Genomic DNA, 27,202 nt, shown 5'->3' on the forward strand with positions numbered 1-27,202 from the left:
GTCAGCAGCTGATTGGTTGGTGCCATGAACAATGCGTTTGTTTGAATAATCATGCACAACCACCCGCTTAGAGCAGAGAGAAGATGCCTGAGCCACAGCTGGTCTGTTTCCTCTTGCTGGCTTCCTCATGCTTTATCTCTGGAACAGGTTAGGCACTATTTTGTTATTATTTTATTATCACTCAAATATGTCTAAGCCAAGCTGACCTTCATATTGTTTCCTTTTCACCATGGGTACGTCTTATTTGTATGTTTTTGTTAGATGGATATTACTTCTACAGGTGGAAGCAATGCTATTGCAGCTCCAGGGACCTCAGTGATATGGTCTATATTGAGGGATTTTATTTCAATAAGATGAAATTCGCAGTCTTTAACAGCACAGTTGGTAAATATATTGGATACTCTAAGTATGGAGTCTGGACTGCAGAGGGTTGGAACAACGACCCAGCGGAGCTCAAAAGAGTGCAGGCTTTAGCCGGGACATTCTGCAAGCACAATGCTGGAATTTACATACCGCTTGTGCTAGACAAGTCAGGTGAGCACAATACTAAAGCTGTGCTATTTTTTCTTTTTCCTCCTCTTTTTCTTCTTATTTAGAAGTTACTATTATTATTTTAAATTATTGTGTGACTACTATCCATCTGTTTGTCATGGACACAAGCCATATTTTTTAGTTATTAGTGTGATGGTTCACTGATGAAATTAATAATGTAACAGAGATTTGGTTTAAATAGGTCAAATTTAGGTGGTTTTATTCAACAAGCTGGCTAACTTGAAATCACCTATGAATTCTGAACGGCTCAGGTTTCCAGACCTAGGCAGTCCATAAACAAAAGACTGTGTTTTGCCATTTATGTGGTTTTGCATTGGTAGCCATCCTAGATACTCCAAAACATGCATACAAGCACTGAAAAAAAGTTACATTTTCATTATGCTCCATTTAAATCCTCCATTTGCATCATTGTAGTCATTCCCATATTTCAATAAAAAACACCACAGTTGTGTAAGGTATTCTGTATCTCTTTAGTTAAGCCCAAAGTGCGGTTGAGTTTGGTGAGGCCCTCCAGTGGTGGCCACCCTGCCATGCTGATGTGCAGCGCGTATGACTTCTACCCAAAGATGATCCGTGTGAAATGGTACAGAGATGACCAGGAGGTGACCACCGGTGATGAGATATCCAGCGAAGATCTGATGGATGGAGACTGGTACTACCAGATGCACTCCCACCTGGAGTTAACTCCCAAAGCTGGAGAGAAGATCACCTGTGTGGTGGAGCACATCAGCCTTAAAATCCCTTTGGAGATCACCTGGGGTGAGAACACTTTTGGCCTTCAGAAAGCCATTTTCAAGTTTTTATGTATATGTAAATCCACTGCTTTAGGTCGCTTTACCTTGTAAAGCATATCTACTCTGTACTGCCAGACTCTTCCATGCCCGAGCCTGAGAAGAATAAGGTGGCCATTGGGAGTGCTGCACTGGTGCTGGGCCTGGTGATCTGTGCTGCTGGACTGCTCTATTACAGGAAGAAGTCTCAAGGTTAGTAGAGTCTGGCTGTTTTATGGCTAATACTGTCTGACTGTTTGTTTGAATGTGTCTCTGTCCGCCATTATGCATGTATGTACGTATGTATGCATGTGTGACGGAGTGCTGTCACTAAGGTTGTGTATGTGCTCTGACTGCCATACCAACGGGCCTGGCTCTTTGGCATTGCAGTCAAGGTGTACTTTTAATACTCTGGAGACCTTATTTAGTACTCTGGAGGCCCTAGTTTCGTACTATGGAGACCCTAGTTCAAGGCTGAATGGGGTCACTGCTCCCTCCCTTCACTACAGCATTGTCTGTATCTCTGCATGTCTGTATTTCTGCATGTCTGTCTGTCTGTATGCATGTCTGTCTGTCTGTCTGTGAGTATGTATGAAAAAAAAGTCACCTGAAACACAGTGATCAGTGCTGTCGCTACCATCACACGCATCACATACTGTGCGTAAGGGCACCAAGAGACAGTGGAGAGACCATTTAGTCCGGGGGTGGGCAAACTTTTTGGCTCAAGGGCCAGAATGGTTTTTAAAAATTGGCCGGCGGGCTGCACAACAACCCCCCCCCCCCCTCCCCCACGACACACACACAAAAACTAATTGCTTAAAAAATACTGCTAATTTGATGTTCTTTAACAAATGTACACATTGCACACTGTCGCTTTAAGAACAATTCACGTTTATTTCTCAATGATCTTCTGCCAGCCCTGCTAAGGCTTGTGCTGTACCTATGGCTGTACCCTCTCACAGTGACAACAATGACAAGCCAGCTGGAACCTGCCGCTCTCTCTCTCTCTCGTGAGCGCAGACGCGTTCCCAATTAAATGGAGTAGAATGACGTTCAAGTTAGATCCACTGCAAAGGAAATAACTAAGAGTAGGCCTATCATCTGTATTTAACATGATGTTTTGACATTGACATTGTAAACGTTCTCTAATGAGAGTGAAAAGCAGTTTGCAGTAAAGATAACCAACATCGTCTCTATCGCAGGAAAAAAATAGCGAACAGCCTGATAACCAAATTAAATGCTCGGCGGGCCGGATGAAAGTGCTTGGCGGGCCGGATCCGGCCTGCGGGCCGCAGTTTGCCCACCCCTGATTTAGCCAATAAATAGTAGGCCTAGATTTACTGCAAACTGATTTTCACTCTAGAGAACATTTACAATGTCAAAATGCACTAACAGCATGTTACATAACGATTATACTTTTTGGGTCCTCTCCAACTTGAACATATGCATAGTCATTGTTGATGATAATTTGTTTACATGAAGAACATGATATGCGATTGAAAGGTATTCCACTTAGCTAGCTAGGTGGCTACATGGCTACCAGGCTCATAATTCACTTTTAAAGGGGTGGTTCAGGATTTTGGACATAGGACCTCATTTCCAAGTTAGCAAGTGTGATATTTATCAGTGGAGACCGTTTTCAACACATATCCTCCAGTCCTTCTAGTTGCAGAGTTCGCAGGTGCTAAGCTAGCGCAAGTCATCAGTATGTGTTAGCCTCTCACTAAAAACAGTCTAACCGGAGCCATCCAGGAGTGCTATTATGTCCGCCCATGTCTGCCCCATAGTTCACTTTCTCTGGGAGATTAACTGTTCTGTGTGAGAGTATGTGTTTGTGTGCCCACAACAATATCTCTCTTGCCAGCTTCATCATTGATGCAGAGCGTAGATCACCTTGGTGGTTTATATCTAGGCTACTGTCGCTGTGTACTTGTCTGATTTGATCAAAACATGTACATGTACAAACAGAACTGCTTGAAGTTCTAGCACGTTTATGTGCTGTGCCTTTTGGCTGTCCGTCCATATGCTTCTTACTGAATGTCCCTGACATATCGCACCCTAGCCCAGGCTGGACGCGTCTGTGGTCATGACAACTCGTGTTGAGACACGCCCTATGTGTACACCCTTGAGATAAAACCTCTCGTCCCAGATAGCAAGCATAGTCGGCCCGATTCTGGCTGAGTGCTGGCAGTGTCGGCTGAGGTCCGAGTCGGCTGAAGCACAGTAAACACAGTCGGCCCGATCCTGGCTGAGTGCTGCCACTGTCGGCGGAGTTTCAAGTCGGCTGAGGCACTGTCCCCTTGAATGGGCCGACACTGACACGCAGTAGTTGGGCTGATTACTGAGTGTCTTATTTGGCCCGATTGGGGTTTGATGGGCTACTGCCAGTTTTCGAATCAATCTCGGCAGACGGATTTCATACAGTGTGTGGCCCGATACTTCAGGAACGAACAATGATCAGTATCGCGGCTGTTGGCGGCAAAAATGAAACATTTAGCGACAGCCGGACGCTAAACGTACATGGCCCAATTCTGTAAAGTGACTGTCGGCCCATTACATGTGGAAGAGCCACGAGCAGAGCAACTGTTAAGTTTGAAACCAGCAGGACGGCGCGAAACTGTCTCGTTTTGGACACTGCCTGTGGTAAGTAACTTTACCTTTACCTGTTATTGCATGTAAATCATTATGAATGTACGTAGGCTTATTATTGCAGACAAAGTTTAACAAGTAGCATAACAAGAATGGGTGTTTCAATCTAACCCCCTTGACGATGACGAAGCTAGCGGTAACATACATTATGATTTCTTAGCCTACTTTGTTGGCCTAATTACCGTTAACGTCAGTGTTGGTGGTTAGTCAAAAACGTTCAGTGCTGTAACGTTAGCCATACTTGCATAATTATGTGGTTTTCAAAGAAAAGTGTGATCTAATCATTTCAGAAATAGCTTAACAGTTAACCAGTATTGCATGACTTAGAATATTGCGATTGGTAATTGGGCATTTCATCGTTATCTATCCAACTTCAGGCACTGCAGGCAGGACTGAGACTGTATGCCTTAAGAGAGTGTGTGAGAGAGAGAGAGAGAGAGAGAGAGATGGTAGCAGGGTGGGTCCTGTCCTGGTCATGTAAAGCTCATCAAAATCTGTATTTTAAGGTCGTTCTGTATTTTGTACTGAGGGGTTGTTTATGATCATGTAATCATTTTGAACACATATACTTCCATTAACCTAACGTTACTGTGACTTTTTTAAAATGTAGCCTACACCTCAGAATCCAGGCCACACTGACCAGAGACCTGCCCTGCACTCCTTTGGATGAAGAAGGGTACCCGTGTGTGTGAACCATTTCTTGTGTTGGAAAAACAGGAGACCTGAAGAGCTCTTGGTAAGTTGTACATTGATTTAATAGAATAAGTAATACTTTTTTGTTTAGATGAGCCAAATCATAGGAATCAGCTTTCATCTAGGCCTGTGTTTTGTGATGTGTCATTTTTAGATGCTTTTGGTTTGCCTCATCCATTATGTCAGCAAAGAACTGGAGTGGGCAGGAAACATGCGCTGTTGAAAACATGGCCAACCAACTGGAGCACCCACAAGGCTCTTGTGAAGGAAGTTCACAAGCCTTTGTGCTTCAGGTCTGTATGTGTTGACAAATATGTCTTGCTTTTGGTTATTGTCATTGGTAATATATCAGCATTTAACAATCACACAATGTCAATGTTGCCCAAAATAACTACCAGGGAGGTGTTACCAAGACAGCTGCAGAGTGGCAAGACTGGGCTTTAGTAATATTTAGTCAGACAGTAAAGGATAAATAGTTTAATGTTTTTTTTCTTTTCTTTTGAAATTACATGCTGTCCATGCATCTCAAATTGAAGGATGGATGGAAAGAACTCTGATCAACCCCCACAGAGAGCTGAGGTGGCTATCTGTAAGTATATTTGAGTGGACAAACAGAACTTCTCTGACAGATGACATGTTGAAATCTTGCTTTAGACCTCATAATGATCTTATAATATTATTTTATTCCTAAATGCAGTTTGGAGACACCCCCGGCTGGTAGTGCTGCTGAAACTGGTGGAGGCAACAATGAAGCGGCAACAGAAAGAGAAGGCAGGTGGCAAAGGTTTCTGCTATTGAAAAATACTTTGAGAGTGAGTATGTGTGCATGTATGTAGCTGGGTAGGTCATGGTACATGGTACAAAAATACAGAATTTAAAGTAAATTCTGTAAATGTTTAATGTTCATTTAGAATAATTTATTTCTTTGAATCATTATACAGTTTTAAAATGTTTAATTGTTTGTGTTTTTGTATATGAAAGATGTCGATTGTTGTAGATAAAAGTAGATTGTATATTTTAACTTGTTTAATTTTTTAAAGTGTATATATGTAAAAGCTTGTATAATTTTTAAATGTTTGTTTTATTTGCAAGGTTGTGTTTGTCAAACTTGTTAATAAAAGTAGCTTGTGCTTTTAATTACTAGTTCTGGATTTGTGTTTATTTTCAAGTACTTTTGGTAGTTAATGGGCCACATGTGGCCCGGGGACCCAGCCGACATTCAGCCAACACTCAGTCAGATCAGTTTTATAGTGCGTGGGCCAGTACAGGCCCAGAGGCCCAGCCGACACTCAGCCAACACTCAGTCAGATCAGTTTTATAGTGCGTGGGCCAGTACAGGCCCAGAGGCCCAGCCGACACTCAGCCAACACTCAGTCAGATCAGTTTAATAGTGTGTGGGCCAGTACAGGCCCAGAGGCCCAGCCGACACTCAGCCAACACTCAGTTATATAGTGTGTGGGCCAGACCTGGGCCAACAGAATGCATGACAGTCATTTCACAGTGTGTGGGCCACACCTGGGCCAACAGAAACAATGAGTCATTTCACAGTGTGTGGGCCACACCTGGGCCAACAGTTCCAATAAGAGTCATTTTACAGTGTGTGGGCCAGACCTGGGCCAACAGAAACAATGAGAGTCATTTTGCAGTGTGTGGGCCACATCTGGGCCAGAGGAAATTCTTTGTGTCAGTTATCAGTAACTGGGCCATTGTTGGGCCGGAGGCCCAGCCAGAACTGGGCCAACACTCACAAAACCCTGAGGCAAGGTAGTGGGCCAGAGGTGGGCCGGTCAAATTTTGCTATCTGGGGTCTCTCCAAGGTCTCAGAGCGAGCATGGTCTTGGGTCGCCCTCAGGTGATTGTATGTGTCCTTGATGCCAAGGACTTAGGTTTGGTCTGAGCTTTGGTGGGGACACTACCCACTAACACCCCCCCCCCAAAACTCTTTCACCAACCACTATAGATATATAAAATGATTAAAATGTGCTACTGTCCAATCCATGATTAAAATGTGCTACTGTCCAACTTGATCTAACTATAGCCTACATAATCTGATTTTAATATACAGATATGTAGGCTATATTTAACATTTATTTTCTATTTGGTCTGTTATGAAATCATGCATTGACCCATTTAAGCACAGCTCATTTTTAAGAAACTTAAATACATGCATGCTTAGCATTTTCTGAAAAGAAATCATTAAGGCTACATTGACAAACTCTTAACCGTGAGCTGCCCGTATATATGGGGTTCACTCTTTATTACGACATCCCGTTATTACGACGACCCTCTATTACGACATACCGTTAGTACGACATGCCTCTATTTAGACATGCCCCTACTCTGATTTTTTTTAGTACCGCTATTCCGACATTAGGCCTACCAATCCTCATTTTCAGTTTATCTCTGCAGTTCCTGTATCCTATCAAATTCCAACATCCTAGATGCATGGATGAGCTGCAGTCATGTCATCTGCACCTGCAGCTACATCAACAATCCACCCGCCATCCACTCCAAACAATGTTTTTCCCAATAATTGATATCGGCACACATTTCAGTCAAAGCCTCAGGTGATTTTGAACTGGCCATGTGAATAAATGTTACACATTATGTAAAACACAGGTAGCTCTCCACATTTTATTCTCTAAGCTCTCAGGGGAAAACGGTCGGAAACTCCATGCATCAAACAAACTCTGTGTGTCACTCCCCGATGTGAGTCGCTACCCGATGTGAGTCACGCATGCTCAGATTGATAGGTTTTACGGCATAACGCCAAGGGATCCGACTGAAATCCATAAAATAATTCACTTTTCTGTTTCAAAAACGTTTTAGCTATCTAAGATTGTTTGGTTGCTAACGTTAGCAAACGCCATTCAAGTGACAGCCTTTGTTGTGCTTGATTGCTTACTTACTTGCCAGCAGTGAACAAACTTCATAATTTTTATTGATATTACAGAAGTCTCTCGCTAGCAGGCTACTTCAGCCTCTAATCTAGAACTGACATTAGAGATCATGCCGTGAAAATGTGATGCCTTACGCTAAATAATACATTACTGCTGTGTAGGCTAATGTCATTATTCTGTGGCTAACAGCACAGGTAGTGGCAAAGTAGCAAAGTGACGCATGCGCGACTCACATCCGGTAGCGACTCACATCGGGGAGTGACACTGTGCGTGCAGGCCACCTATATTAATTAATTAATGGCCGTCAATCAATGGCCAATTGCCAAAGACGGGCGGAATTCTTATAACTTGACTCTCGCCAGATTAATTTTGTTTCGCCTAGCGAGAGTCAAGTTAGAATTCTTACGCTCCAGTAGCCTAAACCACTTCAGCGAACGTTCAAATAACCCCCAGATCTCAGTGTCCATCAGGGTGTTCAAACTGGATGTGCGATATATTCAAGTTGCTTATATTGCATTTTAGAGGACAATGATAAAGCCATGTGCAACGCATTTTGGCTTGCCAGCAGGTTGAATAAACTCAATTTACTACACAATAAAGTAGGCTAGGAATATATATTTTACATGTCATGCGTGCAGTTGTTGAATTACACATAACATGTCTGCTTATTTATTTAGTCTTCTTTCTCTCGACTCTAGACTAGCACATGCATTATCATGGCCCTATAATTGTGCAAAGACAGGCGGGATATCCAACGCTCCTTTTACAGTAAACCACTTCACAACAAACGTTCAAATAACCCCCAGAGTTCAGTGTCCATCAGTCCCAACATTTAGAAACATAATCGAAAATTTGTAAAGCAAAACGATCTAGCTCTAGCCTGGTAAACCAGACCCTGGAATCTTTCAGATTAAGGGTCTGGCCACGAGTAATGAAAATGGCCCAATTCGAGGGGCGGCACCAAGCATGCATTTGAAACTCTCACTGCACGCAGTTGGATAACGCTACGACCAATCACAACAATTCACGGTGTGACATATCCAGTTCTTGCAAAGGAACGATTTGAGGGCGATTTTCTGCTCCTCTTTTAGTTGAAAAGCCAAATCTAAATCCTTTATTGTAGCGGCCAAAGCCGTTTCAAACAACTGGTGTTCATCGGTAGCTATCTTGCAATGTTTTCTAGATGATTCCGGACGCCGCAGCACCGTCGTCATCAGTGCAGCTCGCTTTTGTCCCACCTACACCGATTTGATTGGTCCCTCTCGCTCGAGAGGTAGAAGAAATTTGGATCATTGCTCGTGGCCAGAGTATCTTGCGGGCAAAATTCAAATTGTGCTCTCGCGAGAACTCTGGATTTCCAGGGTAATCTAGCTCTACATTGCAGAAGAATTAAGGATACTGCTTCTTCATGACTTGTTTAAATGTCATTGTAATTTATTTGACGCATGCTCACGTTTAAAAGTGTCACGCATAGCTGTCCCCGATGTTACAGCAGCTCCTTGTGGAAACAGCAAAGATACTTTAGTCATCCCCAGACGTCTAACGTGAAGTCGTGTATGGATGTGATGTCTCCGTCCTGCAGGCGGTAGCCAGAGCGCTCTCAACTCCGCTGCCATGTGTGAATAAACAAACGTCCCCCCCATGTTCCCGGTATAACGTTATTGTCGGGTCCTTAGAAGGTATTTGAAATGACCAAATGCAAATGTCATCCGAAGGACCTGACGGTGACGTCCCCAGAAAGTCCTGCACCGGACGTCACGCAATAACCAAACGATAACTTGCTCTGGACGTCAATAAGGTCACCGGAACGTCCGCTAGAGAACATGACGTTCGGGACCAATCGGGGACGTCGTGAATGTCGGCATAAGGTCCGGGGGACGTCCCGTGTTTGTCGGGGTATGCCTCACAGCAACTGCGATAACCTTGTTTCTTGAAGGCTATCCTAACCTCCAAATATCCACATCTAATGAGGGTCGGCGACTATCCAATACCCAATACTATTTGCAATACCCTCGATATACATATTGTTGGAAAGTTTAGTTTAGTTTATGGTTCGTGTGAGTAGGCTACAATAACTTAATTTTGTACATTTTACCAAAACGACTGGTTTCGCCTTGCAGGGTCACATTTCATTTGTTGTCTTATCTTTTTTTATTCAAAACAATTTGTAGGTATCCACACTCAAGTCTAATTACCACCAGAAACAAATAATCATCACCTAGGTTAAATCCTCTCTCTCTCTCCAAAATCTCTTCCTCTGAGATGCACGCGCTATAGACTATAGGCTAATTTAGGCTACCCGACATTTCAAATGTGACTCTCTAATCAACTTTTTTAGCTCTGGTGTGTGTGAGGCGCACTCTTGGACTCCTTGAAAGTTATTGTGCGTAGACTATTATAGAATCCAATCCTGTTGCCCCTGTTATTTATCAATGTAGCCTTTTATTGTTTTTTGCCATGAATCATCTGAGCTGTGATGAAATCGAGTGTTGTTTAAAGTTGGGATTACTGTAGGCCTAGGCTATACTGCCCATATTGGAATAAAAAAATGAAGGCCCACCCTAGGCCTACTTCGCAATAGTCCACTCCGTTGAAAAATCCTGGCTACGCCACTCGTGTCGGAATGGCAGGACGTTTTTAAAAAGGTCAAGTGTCGCTACTCCGACAATGGAAATTTTTTTTTTATGTTTATTGTTATTGTTAATATGTTAATGCCGCCACTTCGACAATTAGACGCCAATGTCTAAGTAGCGGCATGTCGGAATAGCATGTAACCCCTGTATATTCTCTGATTCTAATATTTACAGATATCTAGGCGATGTAAGCACAGCTCAGTTTTAAGAAATCCTTAAAGCCGAAAGACCATGTTTATTTTTTTTTTCGTAGGAAACAGTCCAAATAAATGTGTGATGTACTCACAAAGAGTTACAGAGGCTAGAATATAGTTTTTTCTTTCTGCCGGATTACAATCATCTCTGAACTGACCACATTTCAGCCCTCTAGGTCTCTTGATATCCCTCTTGAACACAACTGAGCCCTAGCACCAGGTCTTGTGAAGTTGTGTGCAAAAGTAGATCAACATAGAATGAAAATAGTGCTTTAGACTATTATTTGCCAAGGTATGCCCATGTGTTTTGTAAAATGCCTATGGATACTCCCCATAGGACTTTTTGTTATCCAAAATGCATACTGACAATCAAATGCTTACTGCACATGAACCCCTTTGTGTAGAAGCATAATCCTGGTCTCAAATGAAAGGTAACACTTTGAGGTTTCATGCTTGTATTTGGATTATACTTCAGGGGTTCTGATATGGAATGACTACACTAAATATGGAATGATTACAAAAATGTCTCTATTTTTGCATTTACTTTGTTGGTTCAATGAGTGTGTATAAGATAGACTATGGGCTGTATTTTGGGTCACCAGCGCATGGCGTAAAGTTCGTTTTTCACCGGCGCAAAGTTGAATTCGGTATTTTGCACGTTTATTTTTTAAGCATTGCGCCCAGGGGTGTGGCAATTAACAACCTAGGGAGGGGCCTAGCGCGTTGTCTAAAAATCGCTATCATACACCACCTAAACCTGGTCAGAAGTCAATGGCGAGTTGTTCATATGCTATTTTAAGAGCGCAGGTGCACGCACCATCCTTCTATCATTCATGAACGCACACTAGCGCACGTCCATGCAAAGCATTACAAATTGCACGATTACAATGGGAAACATAATTAGAATAAAGATATTACGAAATACTGTACATCTCATAATGAGTAGTTATTCACCATCATTTGCAAATTGGTAATGACGGTTAAAAGTGATTAGGGGAGAGGCGAGAGACACATATGGAGCACAGCTGAAGACGCACTGTCACGAGATATAAGCAACTCCTCTGCAGGATAAATGTTGTTTTATTCAGTCATTTGAGCAATATTAGGGTAAGTGTTGCTTTTTCCAGCCTATGTTTTCGGTGGTAACCCATTGTCAGTCAATAGTGAAAGTAACTCCATATAACTGTCTTGTCGTTGACTGAGCTGAAGCGCTGCGCCATCCTGCGCAGGAGACTGCGGCTCACTGGTAGTTATCATAGGTAACTTCAAATCAGCGCGATTTACCCTTATAGGCTACTGCATATTACAAGATCTGTACGAGATGATCCGCAGCTCTGAAGTGAGAAATGATTTAACTCTTTGTGTAGCGTTTTTTCCCCATTTCAACCTGAATATTGGTGGGGACATTTCAGTCGTAATTTGACATAGGTGTGGACACATCCTTTGGTCCCCAGGCAAATCTACGTTCCTGCTTGATGGGGTGTAGTTTGTGAGAATTGAACCAACGTTGGATTGGACGCAAATTAAGCAGTCCCAAAAGAGTTCTCTGGAAATTGAGAGCAACGCCCAATCATTTAAGAAGTTTAATATTCTCATCCCAACTTTCTGAAGTGGGGCTAAGGTCAGTTCTACGCATTTTGTGAAACATCTGGGAGTGAGTGAAAACGAGAAACTTGTACAACATCTTTCAGAAAACGTCTGTGTCTGGGTATGACTGACAGGTGGAAGTATGCATCAGTCAGCTCTAGTTTCACGAACAAATCTCCCTGTCTTATTTCCTCCAGAATCTTTTTGTTTGTTAGCATACGGGATTTGTATGTCCGCAGCGTACAATTTAATTGCCTTACTGTAGGTCCAATATTGGCCTGAAACCCCCCTCTTTTTTGGGAGTGAGGAAGTAGCGGCTGTAATAACCGCTGCTTGCCTCCTCCGTGGGAACCTCCCTGATGGCATTTTTCACTAATATTGACTTAGGATGTGCGCCTTGTGGAGGGGCAAGCCTATTGCTGAGTTGATTATGCCTTTGAATTGTGGAGGGCACCGTGCAACCTTTTTCTAAAGTTATTAGGACCCAGGGAGAATTTTTCGCTACCACCCGCCAATAATCTAAGTGTTGGCAAAGGGGAGACATGTTTGCATTTGGAATTTTTATTGGTATCACACAGGAGTAGAGAGTAGTGGTGTGTTGTGACAGTGTTGGGGCTGGGGTTTGTGAGTGGAGCAGCATGTCGTTCTCCACCACCGTGAGAGTGGGCTGACCTCTGTGGTTGAGTGAGGGCGGAGGGGTGGGGGGTCCGTGGTGTTCGGTCCTCAGGGGAAAAGGTGAGTGCTGGCGGAGGGGCAGCATATGCTGATATGCAGCAGATTGACTCTGTGTGGCTTCATACTTCTCCGTTAGAATGGGAATGGCTTCACCGAAGAGCCCGTTAGGTGACAAATGGGCGTCCAGGAGGAAAGATTTATCTCGGTCATGGATTTGGGTCAAGTTCAGCCACAAATGGCGTTTAAGCACAATAAGGTTAGATATGGCCCTGCCCGTTGCCTTCGTAGTCCGCAGCGCTAGTATGTGCTTGTAGCATGGCCATCATGTTCAAGGCAGCCCCTGCCTGGCCTGTGGTGACGTAGGCCTTCTCTGCGAGGGAGGAAGTAGCCCTACATGGTTTGGATAGCAAGAGGGTTTTGACTTCCACCATGGAGCCGTGAGAAGACACAGGTGCACGGCCATTGAATCTTCTAGGCGTGGCATGGCAGTGTAGCCGTGGCCATCTATGCCCGTCATGTTTGTTAGGCAGAGATGCCTTGCTCCTGGTGGACCTCAGGGAAAAAGGGGGCTTTAACGTCTTTTCTCTTTGCCAGGAAACAGTCGTTGAGGTGGGAGAGGGTTGGTGGCGCGGTTTCTGGCCATTCTAGGTCAAGGAAGTCAGCCGCACGTTTCAGTACACAGTGTTTCCCACAGAATTGAATTCTATTTGTGGTGGTTGGTTTGCAGAATTGACTTGAATACAACAGTTTTTAACAAATTAGCACAGCGTGGTTATGATGCTAACCAGATTTAAGCACAATTTAGTACAACCTGGAAAATCATTGTGTGGTGGTCAATGTTGATATTGTGGTGGGCCGCCACAAATAAGTCAATGTATGGGAAACACTGAGTACATCATAAAGGGTTTTGTAGCCTGCTACAGTCCGGGCTCATTTTCTCCTGAGTAGTGGACAATTCTACTGCTTAGACACTACAAGTGAGTTGTTCAATCTCACTTAAGGAATCAAAGAGGACGCCTCAGAAGTTATATAGACGGGGGTTGGGGGGGTGGACCATAAGCCTATTGGCTCTTGGAGTTATACAGCTTCAGCAGTCGCCCTGGAAGGGCTCATTTCCCATAGCGTCATTGACACAGCGTCTCGTGACAGATGTGAAGGGGAAAAGAAAATGTTTACCTAGTATCATGTCATTACATGCTTCTATTTTCAAAGGAATGAAAGATGTTTATATCAACTTAATAGCATGCTTAACATTGTTAATATTGTACTATACATGTGGCACAAACAATGTTTGTTGAGCCATATTTTTGGAGCTGGTAAAAGAAAAAGATCATTATGAAAATTCTTAACTTTCAGTCCCATTTTGAGTGCGTTAGATCAAATGTTTCTTTCGAAAGCTGAGACCCAGTAGAATTCTTAGAAACAGCTTGAATGTTGTTTTTTTTCTCCGGAATTGCCCACATTTGGGCCCTCTAGGCTAACCAGCTACAGCGTAACTCAGAAGCATACAACATATCATTGTGAGTGAAAAAACAAACAGAAAATCCAAAAAAAGTCAAAGGTTGTTTGTACGTATTTTAATTTCTGGGCGAAGGAACTACTCATCCCATAAACCTCCGCGCCTCACTGAATAATATACAGTATATAGTCCAAGGCAGAACCGCGAAAGCCATTTGAACAACTTCCAATCTGACGACAGCCATGCACATCTTTTCCTCCAAACAGTGATTTTTAGTGAATGTGCAGTATGTGCAATCATGTAAATATTAGTGTTTTACATAGGTATTTTGTATTGAATTTTATATTTATCATTGTGTATTTTATAGTGTGTGTGTGTGTGTGTGTGCGTGTGTGTGTGTGAAAGCAATTAACTTTCACGTTAGCATCATGGTGCAGTGCTTAGTGCCTGACTGCCATCACCGTCTGTTGGTTTGATGCATGAACCGGTGCATGGTATGCTCTTGGACCACCATCATATCAGTTATTAATTAATTGCCATAAATTATTACACAACATGTTCATTAAAGGAGAATTCCAGTGTGATATTGACCTAAAGTGTGTTGAAACATGATACCGAGCGTGAATGTATGTCTCATAGCTCATCTCAACTTGTCCCCTGCACTCCGAAATCTGGCGCTAGTTAGCCGATGCTACCAACAGGTTTTCAAAGGGGGTGCCTCGGGCATCAGCCTAGCCATGCAAATAAATCACTGTTCATGACACCTATCAACAAAGCTGTAGTAGTAGTTGCCCCGTCTATAAGAAAAACTTGGCAATGTGTCGCATGCGAAGATCAGCGATGAAATGATCTGCCGCCATGTCCAACCCCCTCCACCTGCGCACAATCAGGGACACCTGCACACAATTACAGGCAGTAACACACAGGAGAAAACACAGTGTAAGACATCAGGGCAACCAAAAAGGCCACATACTGTAACAATAAGCAATACACATTCCCATTAAACAGAGTAGGATATCAATACAGCAGATAGAGTGGTAAAGCTTTAAGGTCCTCAGTGGTTCTATGATTATCACAATCACAAATTTGCCCCTCCCTACATTGCAAGTTACCTGTGAGAAAATATGCCATGTTTAATGACTTAACATGTATCTAACAAACATGAATATGCTTCATGCTTCATATAGGATGGATCCTGGTTCCTCCCAGATGAGGTCCGAGTTCATCTCATCACTGCTGATACTGAGTTCACTGCTGATGCTGAGTTCATCTCATCACTGTTGAGTTTAACACGCTGCGTTCAAAGAGGGCTTCTTTTTCATGAGTTACCTGGACTTCCCCCGTGTCAACACTTCATGGACTAGCCACTGTCCACATTCTACTTCTAGGTCAATGCCACAGTTTTCCATCTTTCCATTTGCACTTAACCATATTTTGTCCTCTCCATTGCATATATTTTTGTCTTCATCTACTAGGAGTTATGGCAAATTCTACAGGTCAAATTTAGCAGTGCCGTAAAGATAGTTTGATATGCTTTCTGTTGAGATGGATCATTAATAACTCTTTTTTGTTACTTGAAAGGTAACTTGGGGTTAATAAACCTTAATAAACTGTGATGGTGAGTCTGGCTATGTGTGTGTGTGTGTGTGTGTGTGACAAATTCCAACAGATGGATAGTATAGTCTTGAAATAAAACAGAATTTGAAATAATCTTAGATTATATTTTTTCAGTCTTTATTTCCCTAAATTCACTTGCCATACAGGTCTGGTGTATATTTTCATTTATTCATTTGTTATGGCCATAGCAAGTGTCAGTCACAAGCCATTACAGATTTGTTTTTTTGTTTTTTGTTTAAAAAAAAAAGAAGTTTACGTATCAACATTCTTATCAATGCTTCAATGCTTATGTGTCAACAAGGTAATGCGCAACAGTGTAATAAACTTGTTACTTATGTGGCATTTCACAGATTGTTTAACTTTTACCAAAGACACTTTGTATTCTCTAATTGTGTAAGACGGCAAGTTGCCATCAACATGAATCATAGATTATTTCCACTCTTTTTCCCCCCCGCAACTCTCCTCAACAACTTCATTTTGAATATTTTATCACAATTGCTTCACCAGATGAAATATATATGTTATTTCTATTAGAGTCTCCTGTTCTTTACCTTTCCCATTTGTGGGTGGATGCAAGACCTCCAACTTTTTCCTTGTCTCCATCATCTCTGGTGGTGCTTTCAAGTGTGTGTATAGTTTGAAATATATTGAACAGCTCGATTCATAGCCATCAACATTCAGGGATGAATTGTTTGTGTATATTCACCTGCATTATATCATTTCACCACAAGAGGGCAGTACATCCAAATATTTAACAGATGACTCCTTCATTGATTGCATATGAAAAAAATATGTTAAATAACATCAATGCTGGTGTGTGTGTGTGTGTGTGAGAGAGAGAGAGAGAGAGAGAGAGAGAGAGTGTGTGTGTGTGTGTGAGAGAGAGAGAGAGAGAGAGAGTGTGTGTGTTTGTCTGTCTGTCTGTTCTTGGCTCCCTGTTCAAATGGGGACCCTCTGGCCCTGATATGGCCCAGTTCTCTATCAGACCCGGCTGCTGTCTGTTCTATGCAATCTAAAACACAGCACTGCAATTCTTAATTTCACTCCAAGCTAATATCACACCCTATAGAGGCGGTTGGAAACACACCACACCACTAGGTGTCAGAGGCAGAGTGCTACTGGACTATGCCCATAGATGGGTGGGATATCAACTAATTGCCACCTTACAAACAACTTTGACAAGATTTGGGAAAGATTCTTGAAAGATTGTAGTCTTTCGAGTAAAGTTTGAATGGGGAACATTGATCTTTCAAGAATTTTTCCCAAATCTTGTCAAAGTTGTTTGGTGTAAGGTGACCATAAGCAGTAATCAGCACACTGGATGGACAAAAAGAAAAGTATATTCCAAAACAAGCAAACAAACAACGGGTGGCCCTCTCACAGCCTAAACTATATCAAAAACAAAGAACACCAGACACAGCACAGTGTGCATTACTTCTATAATAAAACAACAAACACATCTGTTCACTGATCCATATGTGCCTTGCACATCAGAAATACAAGAGATACATTTGCTTAGTAGTCAGATTATTTGACTAAATATTTCAGGGCACATACATAAATGAATAAAAACATGCACCAGCTTATCCAGAGCCAACCGGCCATAATGGATCTTGCTTTAAAAAACATGGACATCACATGTGAGGCTGTTTATAATGAATGTCCACTTTAGCATTGCCTACACACAAATTGTTTTTGTATTTGTTATTTTTTAAAGGTCTCATCTCATCGTTTTTTCATTAATTTTGCAGTGGTCTGTAGTATTGATGAATGCCCTGTGAGCCGGTTTTGGTGAAAAAAATGCTGTCCTGCGTCTGTTTCATGCTGTTCTAGTTTGGCGGGGAGGAACGACTGGATTTCGCCTCTAGTCATGAATATTAATGACATGCTAATGAATTCACCTCTGATTGGCTAACAGTACTGTGACGCTTCCTCCAGTGCGTCCTCATCCGATTCTGCCTGTGCTATGCTCCATATTCAACTTTACAGTGCTAAAACCTGGCTAAAACTCGAGTCAAAACTGTTGCACAAAATGTCTTCGGAGATACAACTTCATGTGTTTGGTCCTAGTATCCGAGTAGGAAGAAGAACTGCTTCCTGATCGTTTGTCGGTGAACGTTGGTTTAATAGAATGGTAACAATTGCCTGTCAGCTTAAAATTTCTCCTAAAAGAGGTAAACGTTTGTGACAATCGTCATCTTGCTTTCAAGTAATAAACAGTTGGAAACGTTTTAAAATAAAGACCTATTTCTTTACACAGTCAAAAGTCTTTGCAATCTTCCTAGTAGATATTTTACTTCACAACACAGGTAAGCACCCTAAATGCAGTTCAGCCACTGACCTAGCCTGCTAATGCTATCGGAATAGATAGTTATGGTTTGAATTCCATGATACTGTAACGTCGGCGCATAAAGACTGTGTTAGCGTTCTCCAGCGAAAGGCATGCTGGGACACGAGGGTGAACATTTGGGGGGTTTATGTCGTTATTCTCCTTAGTTTTGTGTGTAATGTTAGCGTCTTTATTGTAACATGTTTCCCTTTTAGTTCTCCCTCGTGTGTGATCCTTTTTGTGTGGGAGGCTGCGTCCTCCCCTGTATGTGTAGTGTGTGTGCGTGCTTGACCTGCCCTGTTTGCATTGTGTTCTGTGTCTTGGGCTTGGTCGGTCTGTGTCCCGGCTCTCGTTCCCAGTGAATAAACCTTTTGATTGGACAACTGTGTGGTACGGTATCAAATCGTTACATTGGTGTCAGAAGCGACTTTCGAACATGGCCTCCACTCAGCGGGAGCAGCTGGGAGCGGGAGACCCAAGGATTAAAGTTCTCCGTCGTAGGACGGATTTCCGTCAATTTGATTTTAGAAATGTCATATTTGAGATCGATGCAGATCCGATGAGAAAAAAAAAATAGGGGGGGGGGGGCGGCTATCACCTTTTCTTTTCCTTTTTTTTAAGGCAACTACAAATATTAGGTCCGATGAATTAATGTGTGTGATGATAAATGTTTAAAGACCTAATAGTGTTCTTGAGAACTTTCTGTGTCTCAATCAGTGACGGCTCAAGAAGATAGCCTAGCCTACCTCAGCCATGATTTCCGCTTTGTTTATGTTGTAGCTACACGCTTGTCTCGTTGGCCTGGGGCGTTTGCTTAAAAAAAAGAACACATATGGAGGACTAATAACGGTCTAAAAGTTGGATTATAGTGACAATCGAGACAGCTGATGAGGTTGGCAAATCCGTTTAACTTTTTTGGATATGATATTGTGAGCTCTATGTGCGAATTCGGAGAAGAAGCGTAGGCTGTGTTCTTTCCGTGCATCAATGTAGACAATTTCTTACTATCGCGAACTCTTGTCAGGGGAGGTCATTCATTTTGGGTGTCACCTATGACTTGAACAGATAGCCTGCTATGCCACCCCATGTAGGCTACTATTATTGTTACAGTTTTTAATCAATGCAACTAACATTATGTGTAAAGCGACGCAATATAAACCGTATGCAATGTATTATCCCGTCTGTTATGACATGTACAACAATGTTTTTCACAATTTGCAACGGAAGGTTTTGACTGAGCGTGTTAACATAAAATAATAATAATATTGTCATCATCGCGAACTGTTTAGTAAGGGGGTCAGTCGTGTTTGTGACGCACAGACAGCCTTGTAGCCTATTTTGCTTTAGGCCTCACTTTTAACGACAGTAGGTTGTGAGTGTATGTTGACAAAAAATAACCATGCAATCAAAATAGTCAACTTAAAACTTTGCTATAAAATATTATTAATTTATAGCACAAAACCATAACCAGTATGCCTACCAGAACCTTGCATATTAGCGTAATTTGTGTGCGTCTATTTGGCAAGGCCACTAGCTGTCATGGATGCGTTGTTGCTAAAGGAAGGCAGGTGTCAAAAGTTAAAAAATAAATGGAGATGGGCAGCTGTTGGAAATGGGGGAGAACTAACAAGCCATGGTGTAAAGAAATGAAGGTGCCAGGGGCAGTGTTTGGCAAGTTACTTCAAAATCGTAATGTATTATGTATTACTTATTACTGTCATTTCAAAGTAATTTGTTACATTATAATATTACTGTCTTTGAATTGTAAGGCATTACACTACTATTGTATTACTTTTAAGTTACTTTTACCAAAATATCTAGAAATATGGATTTGGAATTCTAAATGCAGTTTATTATGCTCAATGCAGCTCATTCCTTCTAATGGAGGGCGATGTGGTATAACATAATGACTAAGCTAGGCTTAAGGCTAACAACAGTAGAATGCAATAGGCGCAGTGATGGCTCATGATGCAATACAAGGAACAATCATAGCCAGAATTTTGTTAAAAGCAGACAAAAGGTCGAAGTCTGGTCAATTGTGATAGAAATGCTGTAACTTTAGGCTTAGGCCTACTCATTAAAATCAACAGAGAGCCCACTACCTGTATATTGTAACCCAAAACTTGTCAAGACAGGCTACACAGTGCCGCTGCTGGCCATTTTGGTGCCCTAACTGGTGAAATACAGTATTAACCCAAGTATGTCATCATATGGTCAACTATAAAGATGTAGGCTAATCTGCCTGTTCCCAGGGATGGGTAGTATTTCTGAAACATGTAATATGTATTTCAAATACAAAATAGTATTTTGTCATTTGTATTTTATTGGGTTGAAGGAAATGGCTCTGTATTTTGTATCAAAATACTTAATTGGTGTGTATTTTTGTATTTTAGAAATACTGCAAAATACTATATGTGAAACACACTAAAAAAGTAGATACTACACACAGGTGTAATGAATAATTGGTTATTATTTTTATCGCAATCAGCTAATGTGAGAACAGCTGTGTTCAAAGACACTAACAGCTTTTCAGTGACGGCTATTGTTGAAGCATCAGCTCTGGTCTGAAGCAGTCCAATTCAATCAGTCCAATTCAATTCAAGTCCAGTGCAGAACTGAATAAGAAAATCATAAGGCTATGTATCTTGAAGTTCCAGTATGTGAGAAACTTGATATGCCTTAATATCTCCAACCTCAAGTATGCAGCTAATAAGGAAATAGAATTGTTATTTAATTAAACAAGGTGAACTTGTCCCCACTGTAGAATGCAGAAATGGATGCTACAAGGAAGGGAATTCAAACACACTCAACACCTTACCATCTATTGATGTCATTGTGGTTCATTGAGATATCTGACTTTTTTTCTGTTAAAGATTGGCATGGAGACAATAGGACATGGTTGCCTTTGTCAGTGTCCTTATGTGAACTTGCACAGGTAAACTTGCTCATCACAGCTGTTCTCACATTAGCTGATTGCGATAAAAATAAACCATTGTTGCCTAATTACCAATTATTCATTACACCTGTGTGTAGTATCTACTTTTTTTAGTGTGTTTCACATATAGTATTTTGCAGTATTTCTAAAATACAAAAATACACACCAATTAAGTATTTTGATACAAAATACAGAGCCATTTCCTTCAACCCAATAAAATACAAATGACAAAATACTATTTTGTATTTGAAATACATATTACATGTTTCAGAAATACTACCCATCCCTGGGAACAGGCAGACTAGCCTACATCTTTATAGTTGACCATATGATGACATACTTTAGGTTAATACTGTATTTCACCAGTTAGGGCACCACAATGGCCAGCAGCGGCACTGTGTAGCCTGTCTTGACAAGTTTTGGGTTACAATATACAGGTAGTGGGCTCTCTGTTGATTTTAATGAGTAGGCCTAAGCCTAAAGTTACAGCATTTCTATCACAATTGACCAGACTTCGACCTTTTGTCTGCTTTTAACAAAATTCTGGCTATGATTGTAGCTTGTATTGCATCATGAGCCATCACTGCGCCTATTGCATTCTACTGTTGTTAGCCTTAAGCCTAGCTTAGTCATTATGTTATACCACATTAGAATTCCAAATCCATATTTCTAGATATTTTGGTAAAAGTAACTTAAAAGTAATACAATAGTAATGTAATGCCTTACAATTCAGAGACAGTAATATTATAATGTAACAAATTACTTTGACGATTTTGAAGTAACTTGCCCAACACTGCCTGTAGGTGGCATTAATTATATAGTAAGTGTACCCTGTAGCCTCGTTTTGGTTTAAACAATGGCCGCCGTGTGAATAAGGCGAATACTCCCTTTACTTTGCTGTTCGCATCTTTTTGTACATTAAAAACCAATAGGTCGCGACCGCAAAAGGGGTGCTATCTCGATATGAAGAACGTATGACTTATGGCCTGAAAAAAGTTCAGTCAAACGATTTTTTTTCACTTTAATCCCTGGGGAGACCTCATCACTGGGTGGAGGCCCACGCAAGAGGATGCAGAGAGAGCCCTTGTAAGGGCTACTAAAAAGCTCGGGGCGTTCTATCGCTACTGCCGACGGAGGAGAGGAGCTTTCGGTTGGAGCTGCCTGCGGCCATGGGAGAAGTTCTTGCCGGAAGAGGAGCCTGAAGAAGCGTTCGCGGAGAGGACGGCGATGGCCTGGGCGCTGACTCCACGGCGAGCCGCGATGCGTGAGCAGAGAGGGAGTGCGGCGAGGAAGAGGTTCCTAGACGATGGACGGTTGGCGGAGCCGCTGAGGGCAGCGAACTCACGACGGTGGGGCAGCTTCGACGGAAGGGCCCTCTAGTGTGACTGTTTTGGTGTGTGCTAACTTTTGGGTGCGTGTGAGGGGCACCGTGCAGTGCTAGGCGCTAGTTCTAGTTGGCCTGTTGGCCGGCGCCTTTTAAAAAAGAAAAAAAGTTCGTTGTGTGGAGTTCGATAGCACGACCATCTCGGGGGTCGTGCCTTCGCCGAGGCCGCGAAGGAGTGGAACGGGCCGGGAACAGAGCAGTACGGCTCTGCGAGATGGCAACACGAGGAGGGACGCCGAAGACGGTAGCTGCAGCGGGAGAGCTCAGCGCGGTCCGGTTGCTGTGGAGTCGGTGCCTGTCTGTCCCGGTCGGCGACTCGACGGAGCGGAGTGGCGTTGGTGCAGCTTCATCTGGCCCCCCTCGAACCCCGGTGCTTGGTACAGTGTCGACGGTTGTAAGGCCACCTAGGGCCCCGTCTGGAGAGGAGGAGTGCCGTGGTGACACGCCGCGGAAAGTGCAGCCTGAGGGCGGCTGCTGAGAGGGAGTTGGTGACGAGCGGGTCGGCCACGTGGCTGCTAGCACGCCCGAACTGGATTGCTAGCAGCGTGGCGCCCCGTTGAGTGAGCTCCTGCGGCGCGTGCACCCCACGTGAGTTGGCGGAACTGTCGCACTGAACTGAGTGGCGGGCGACGCGCGCCGACGTTAGCATGTGGCTACCTCGTGGTCGTTGCCGAGGACGGCAATGGCTTGTTGGGGGAGCTGTGTAACGTCGGCGCATAAAGACTGTGTTAGCGTTCTCCAGCGAAAGGCATGCTGGGACACGAGGGTGAACATTTGGGGGGTTTATGTCGTTATTCTCCTTAGTTTTGTGTGTAATGTTAGCGTCTTTATTGTAACATGTTTCCCTTTTAGTTCTCCCTCGTGTGTGATCCTTTTTGTGTGGGAGGCTGCGTCCTCCCCTGTATGTGTAGTGTGTGTGCGTGCTTGACCTGCCCTGTTTGCATTGTGTTCTGTGTCTTGGTCTTGGTCGGTCTGTGTCCCGGCTCTCGTTCCCAGTGAATAAACCTTTTGATTGGACAACTGTGTGGTACGGTATCAAATCGTTACAATACTATCATTGAAAGACCACTTGGTCATAGCCCAATATATATATATAGATTTAAATGCAAACACACCTACCTAGCTATATTTTGCTGGAATTGTACCAGAATGCCAACAGAAGCAGAGCATGTGTGCTGCAAGACTTCTTAATGAGATTGGCTTTGATAGCCTGACATTGGCAGAGATTAGCCTACTCAAGTTGTTTTCTGTCACGTATGACAGAAAAAGTAGCCTACTATAGGAATCTTATACTATAGTATTTTGGGACTAAATATTACAGTAATCTTATAGGAATACTATAGTATTTGGACATACTATAGGTACTATAAGACTACTATAGAAAAACTATAGCGGTTACAGGATATTATAGTTATTAGTAGTACTTCTACAGTATGTCCCAATTATTCCTATAATAATTATTCCTATTAGATTACTATAATATTTTGTCCCAAATACTATAAGATTCCTATACTACTTTTTCGTAAGGGGATTGCTCATGTGGTTAGAAAAATGGGCAACACCAGTACCCCTGTTGTCTGTATGACCCTGTACCCAGGATTAGAACCAGTCTGCCTTAGCATAATATACTCCCTTCAAAATGCACTAAACATTCGACTATGACGACTATGGCCCTCTGTGAGACAGAAGATATGAAAGGTAAGATAAACCTTTAGCTTAAAAGGGACAAAAACTGATTAAACTCCTAAAACAAATATACAAAACAGGTCAATTTTCAATAAATAACTTTATTATATTTACATACAGCAGTGGTATTCAAAGTGTGGTCCGCAAGCTATCTCTAGTGTTCCACAAGTAGATGTGGTAAAATATAATAGATTAGTTGTTTGCAATATTGAACCAACTTGTATGTAAATCCAAACAGTTCTGCAACACTGATGTAACCTATGCCAGTTTAAATCATATGAATCCTTTGACACCATAAGCAAGGTGCAAAGACAATAAGCAAGGTGGTTCAGTGAGAAGGCCTATTGTTTAATATACTGTTGAAGTAGGTCTACTGGTTTTTTTTTTTGCTAGGTGGTCTGTGAAACACTGACAAATAGTAATATTGCAGTCTATTAAAATAAAGCAAACACAAAACAAGAACATCCAAACTATGCACAGAATTAACAATGTCCTCTTTTTGCCAGACGATGCAGACATCTGGCCTACAGATCCTTTGTAAGATGGTGCTGGGATTATTTAGGGGAAAAGGTCTGAGTTGTTGTTTCGGCTTGTATTGTCCTGGGGATCCGAAAGGACAACACACAAAACACATTCATTGGCTGTGATGATTCTATTACATTGCTCTTTGATTGCGCTGGGCCATAGGTGGAGCTATCAGGTGTTATTGTGGAGATGTCGCTTTCATCCTCCTCCTCATCTTGATCAACCCGAGGTCTTCTAGCTGGCCTTGGATGAATAGGCTTGATGGCAGTAGAGGTAGCAGGCCCCCATGCCCATGATGTATCCGAAGTGCTTGTATCAATACTCATAGGGTACCTAAAGTAAATAAATGTGTATTACTGTCAAGTTACAAGATACTAATAGTACACAGGACATTCACTCTCTCACACAAAACTGTACTGGCACAATGGAAACAAAAATATTTTAGTGACTGCGGTAAGGTGTATGATGTACTAAGTAGCACACCCACAAGAAGACATTCGGTAATATCAATTCTATCTGTTATGCAATTCATGGGTTTCATCAGGTCCATTTACACAGGTGTATTAATCAAGCACCATGCAGTCTGCATTCATAATTGAGGTGCTTGATTTTATACACCTGTGGAAAGTGACCTGAAGAAACCCATGAATTGACTTTCCCAAACATTGATGAGCACTTAAGAACCTGTATTAGCCTACTAGAAAAAGACTTCTAGAAACTAACTAGCACAACAAAAAAAAGATAGATCACAAACCTTTGCTTCTAACGTGATGACCTAATGTAGGCTAGAAAGCTGTGTACCCTGACATGAGGATGTGCTCTGGAAGACATACAAAACACTAAGTAAACAGCAAGTATACAAACAAAACATCATTGTAGGCCTACAAAGGTCAATGTAATAATGGCAAGAAGACATAAATTAGACTGAAGTGTAAATACCTGAGCTCTATAGCAACTTAGCCTAATAGTGCACGGGTATTGTGTTTTTGATTTTCCCTGTTTACACTAGAACAATATCCGTACTTAGTTGAGCATAAGATATTGTTGCTAATATTATTATTTGTGGTTTAACGCTTAGGTTAGAAGATTATAGGTTTAACAAGCTAAATCTCTGGGTAGTGTGGTCAGTTTCTTATGAGTGTAACGTTAGCTACACCAGGCACGTAACTGAAGCATTCCGTTTGCGTTATGTAGGCTACTGCAACAATTAGCTTCCAATAGGCCTAATCAATGGAAGTAGCTACACCTGGCGTGTTAGTGGCCTGTAGGCTACGTTCGGGAAAATAGACCATTCCTCTAATGGATTTTACCAGAGCCCTTCCTATTAGACATTCTCTGATTTTACCCGTCGCGAACAGAACACTTCAGTTACGTGCCTGGTGTAGCTTCCTGTAATATAGGCTAGCCTAAGCCTAGCTTGTACCCTTTTCATGCATGCTAACGTGAAGAATATGAACATGCTATTTTGTAACAGACGTTAGGTGGAAAAGTTTGTTTGTACTTACAGCCTGTGAGCTGGTGGTCGATCGTCATGACGGTACAGAACCAGGTTTTCAAAACCACTTTCTAACTGTAGACAGTGAGTGTGGTCGAAATGATTGGAACACAGAACTAATGTTGCACTACTTCGGTGATGGTGTTCCAACGATAAATCCGAACCATTTCTTCCTCAACTCTTGTTTCTAAGGCAAGACATGCAACATTGATGTGTTATTGCCACAAATAACACAGGCACGATTTTTTCCGCCATGTTAGCAACTTGCTGTTAGCTCCTACTAGCTGCAGAGAGACAATCCCCTAGCCGCAAAATCTTCCAGTCTTCCTGTAGGCGGTCACAAGCCAAGGTGGGCGAGGCCATGAATAATCAGTTTCCCTTCGGCGTCATTGGGAAGGGCTCTTTCTGATTCGCTTGTTTTTCCGTGTATTTTCTTTCATTGGCTAATGCGGGCAATGGGGGTAGAAGATCATTTTCACGTGCAGCATGCATATGCAACTTGGAGTGAGCTATAGTATTTCGAAAGTAACAAGTATTAAACGGTTTCTCAGTGAATGAGACCTTTAAGTTACTTGCACATTAGTTTTAAAACTAGTAGAAAATGTATTTAACTTTTTCTTGTAACCGTCTTTATGTGGCTCTTCTGAGATTAAAAAAAAAATAAATTTGGTAAAAGTGGCTCTCCAGGCAAAAAAGGTTGCCGACACCTGAGCTAGGCCAACCCTTTTTTTTTCTCGACAAAGTAGGCCTAAACATACTAAATATTGATTATTCACATTACTACAAGCAAAAGGAATGAAAGCGAGCAGAGGACAATGGACATGGATGCATACGATCTCTTTCTAAGCTTTGCTTGGAAAAAACATAATTAGTTAAGCTATTCGCATATAGGCATCAGATGGCATAGGCTAGGCCTATACAATGTTTTCAATATATCATTTTACATAGGCTACAGCTTTTAGGCCATTGATTTTATTAAAACATATGCTAATGATATTGATGAGGTGGTGTTTACAAGGCGGAGACCTAAAACCATCCGGCTGCGCACAAGTTGACGTTCATTTGTGATTTATAATGGGCACATCTGGAAGGGTGGCGTACGCACGTTTTTTTGTGTGT

At 42.1% G+C, this 27,202-nt stretch overlaps 1 protein-coding gene and 1 long non-coding RNA gene across 2 annotated transcripts; both read left to right on the plus strand.

Annotated features, from left to right (window-relative positions):
* The first annotated feature begins 63 nt into the window (after window positions 1-63).
* LOC143136339 (rano class II histocompatibility antigen, A beta chain-like) lies at window positions 64-15,739 on the plus strand. Its single transcript, XM_076297010.1, has 5 exons — window positions 64-147; window positions 262-534; window positions 1,027-1,311; window positions 1,422-1,535; window positions 15,300-15,739. The coding sequence occupies exons 1-5, from the start codon at window positions 84-86 to the stop codon at window positions 15,323-15,325; spliced, it is 762 nt and encodes a 253-aa protein (XP_076153125.1). The 5' UTR covers window positions 64-83; the 3' UTR covers window positions 15,326-15,739.
* LOC143136723 (uncharacterized) lies at window positions 3,440-5,727 on the plus strand. The gene is made up of 5 exons (XR_012989417.1): window positions 3,440-3,965; window positions 4,582-4,707; window positions 4,819-4,957; window positions 5,201-5,253; window positions 5,362-5,727. It is a non-coding gene; the product is annotated as an uncharacterized LOC143136723 (long non-coding RNA).
* Window positions 15,740-27,202: the final 11,463 nt, after the last annotated feature.

Source organism: Alosa pseudoharengus, unplaced genomic scaffold (assembly GCF_046254945.1).
Source record: "Alosa pseudoharengus isolate Yale_2024_CS ecotype anadromous, Long Island Sound unplaced genomic scaffold, YU_APseudo_1.1 YU_APseudo_1.1_scf_20, whole genome shotgun sequence".
Lineage (NCBI taxonomy): Eukaryota > Metazoa > Chordata > Actinopteri > Clupeiformes > Clupeidae > Alosa > Alosa pseudoharengus.

What these genes read in the sequence shown, in the direction of transcription:
- LOC143136339 (XM_076297010.1), top strand. Translation starts at nt 84, where the DNA reads ATGCCTGAGCCACAGCTGGTCTGTTTCCTCTTGCTGGCTTCCTCATGC. An exon ending in CCCTTTGGAGATCACCTGGG is followed by an intron (nt 1,312 to 1,421) that starts GTGAGAACACTT and finishes CTGTACTGCCAG; the next exon opens with ACTCTTCCATGCCCGAGCCT. An exon ending in TTACAGGAAGAAGTCTCAAG is followed by an intron (nt 1,536 to 15,299) that starts GTTAGTAGAGTC and finishes TGCTTCATATAG; the next exon opens with GATGGATCCTGGTTCCTCCC.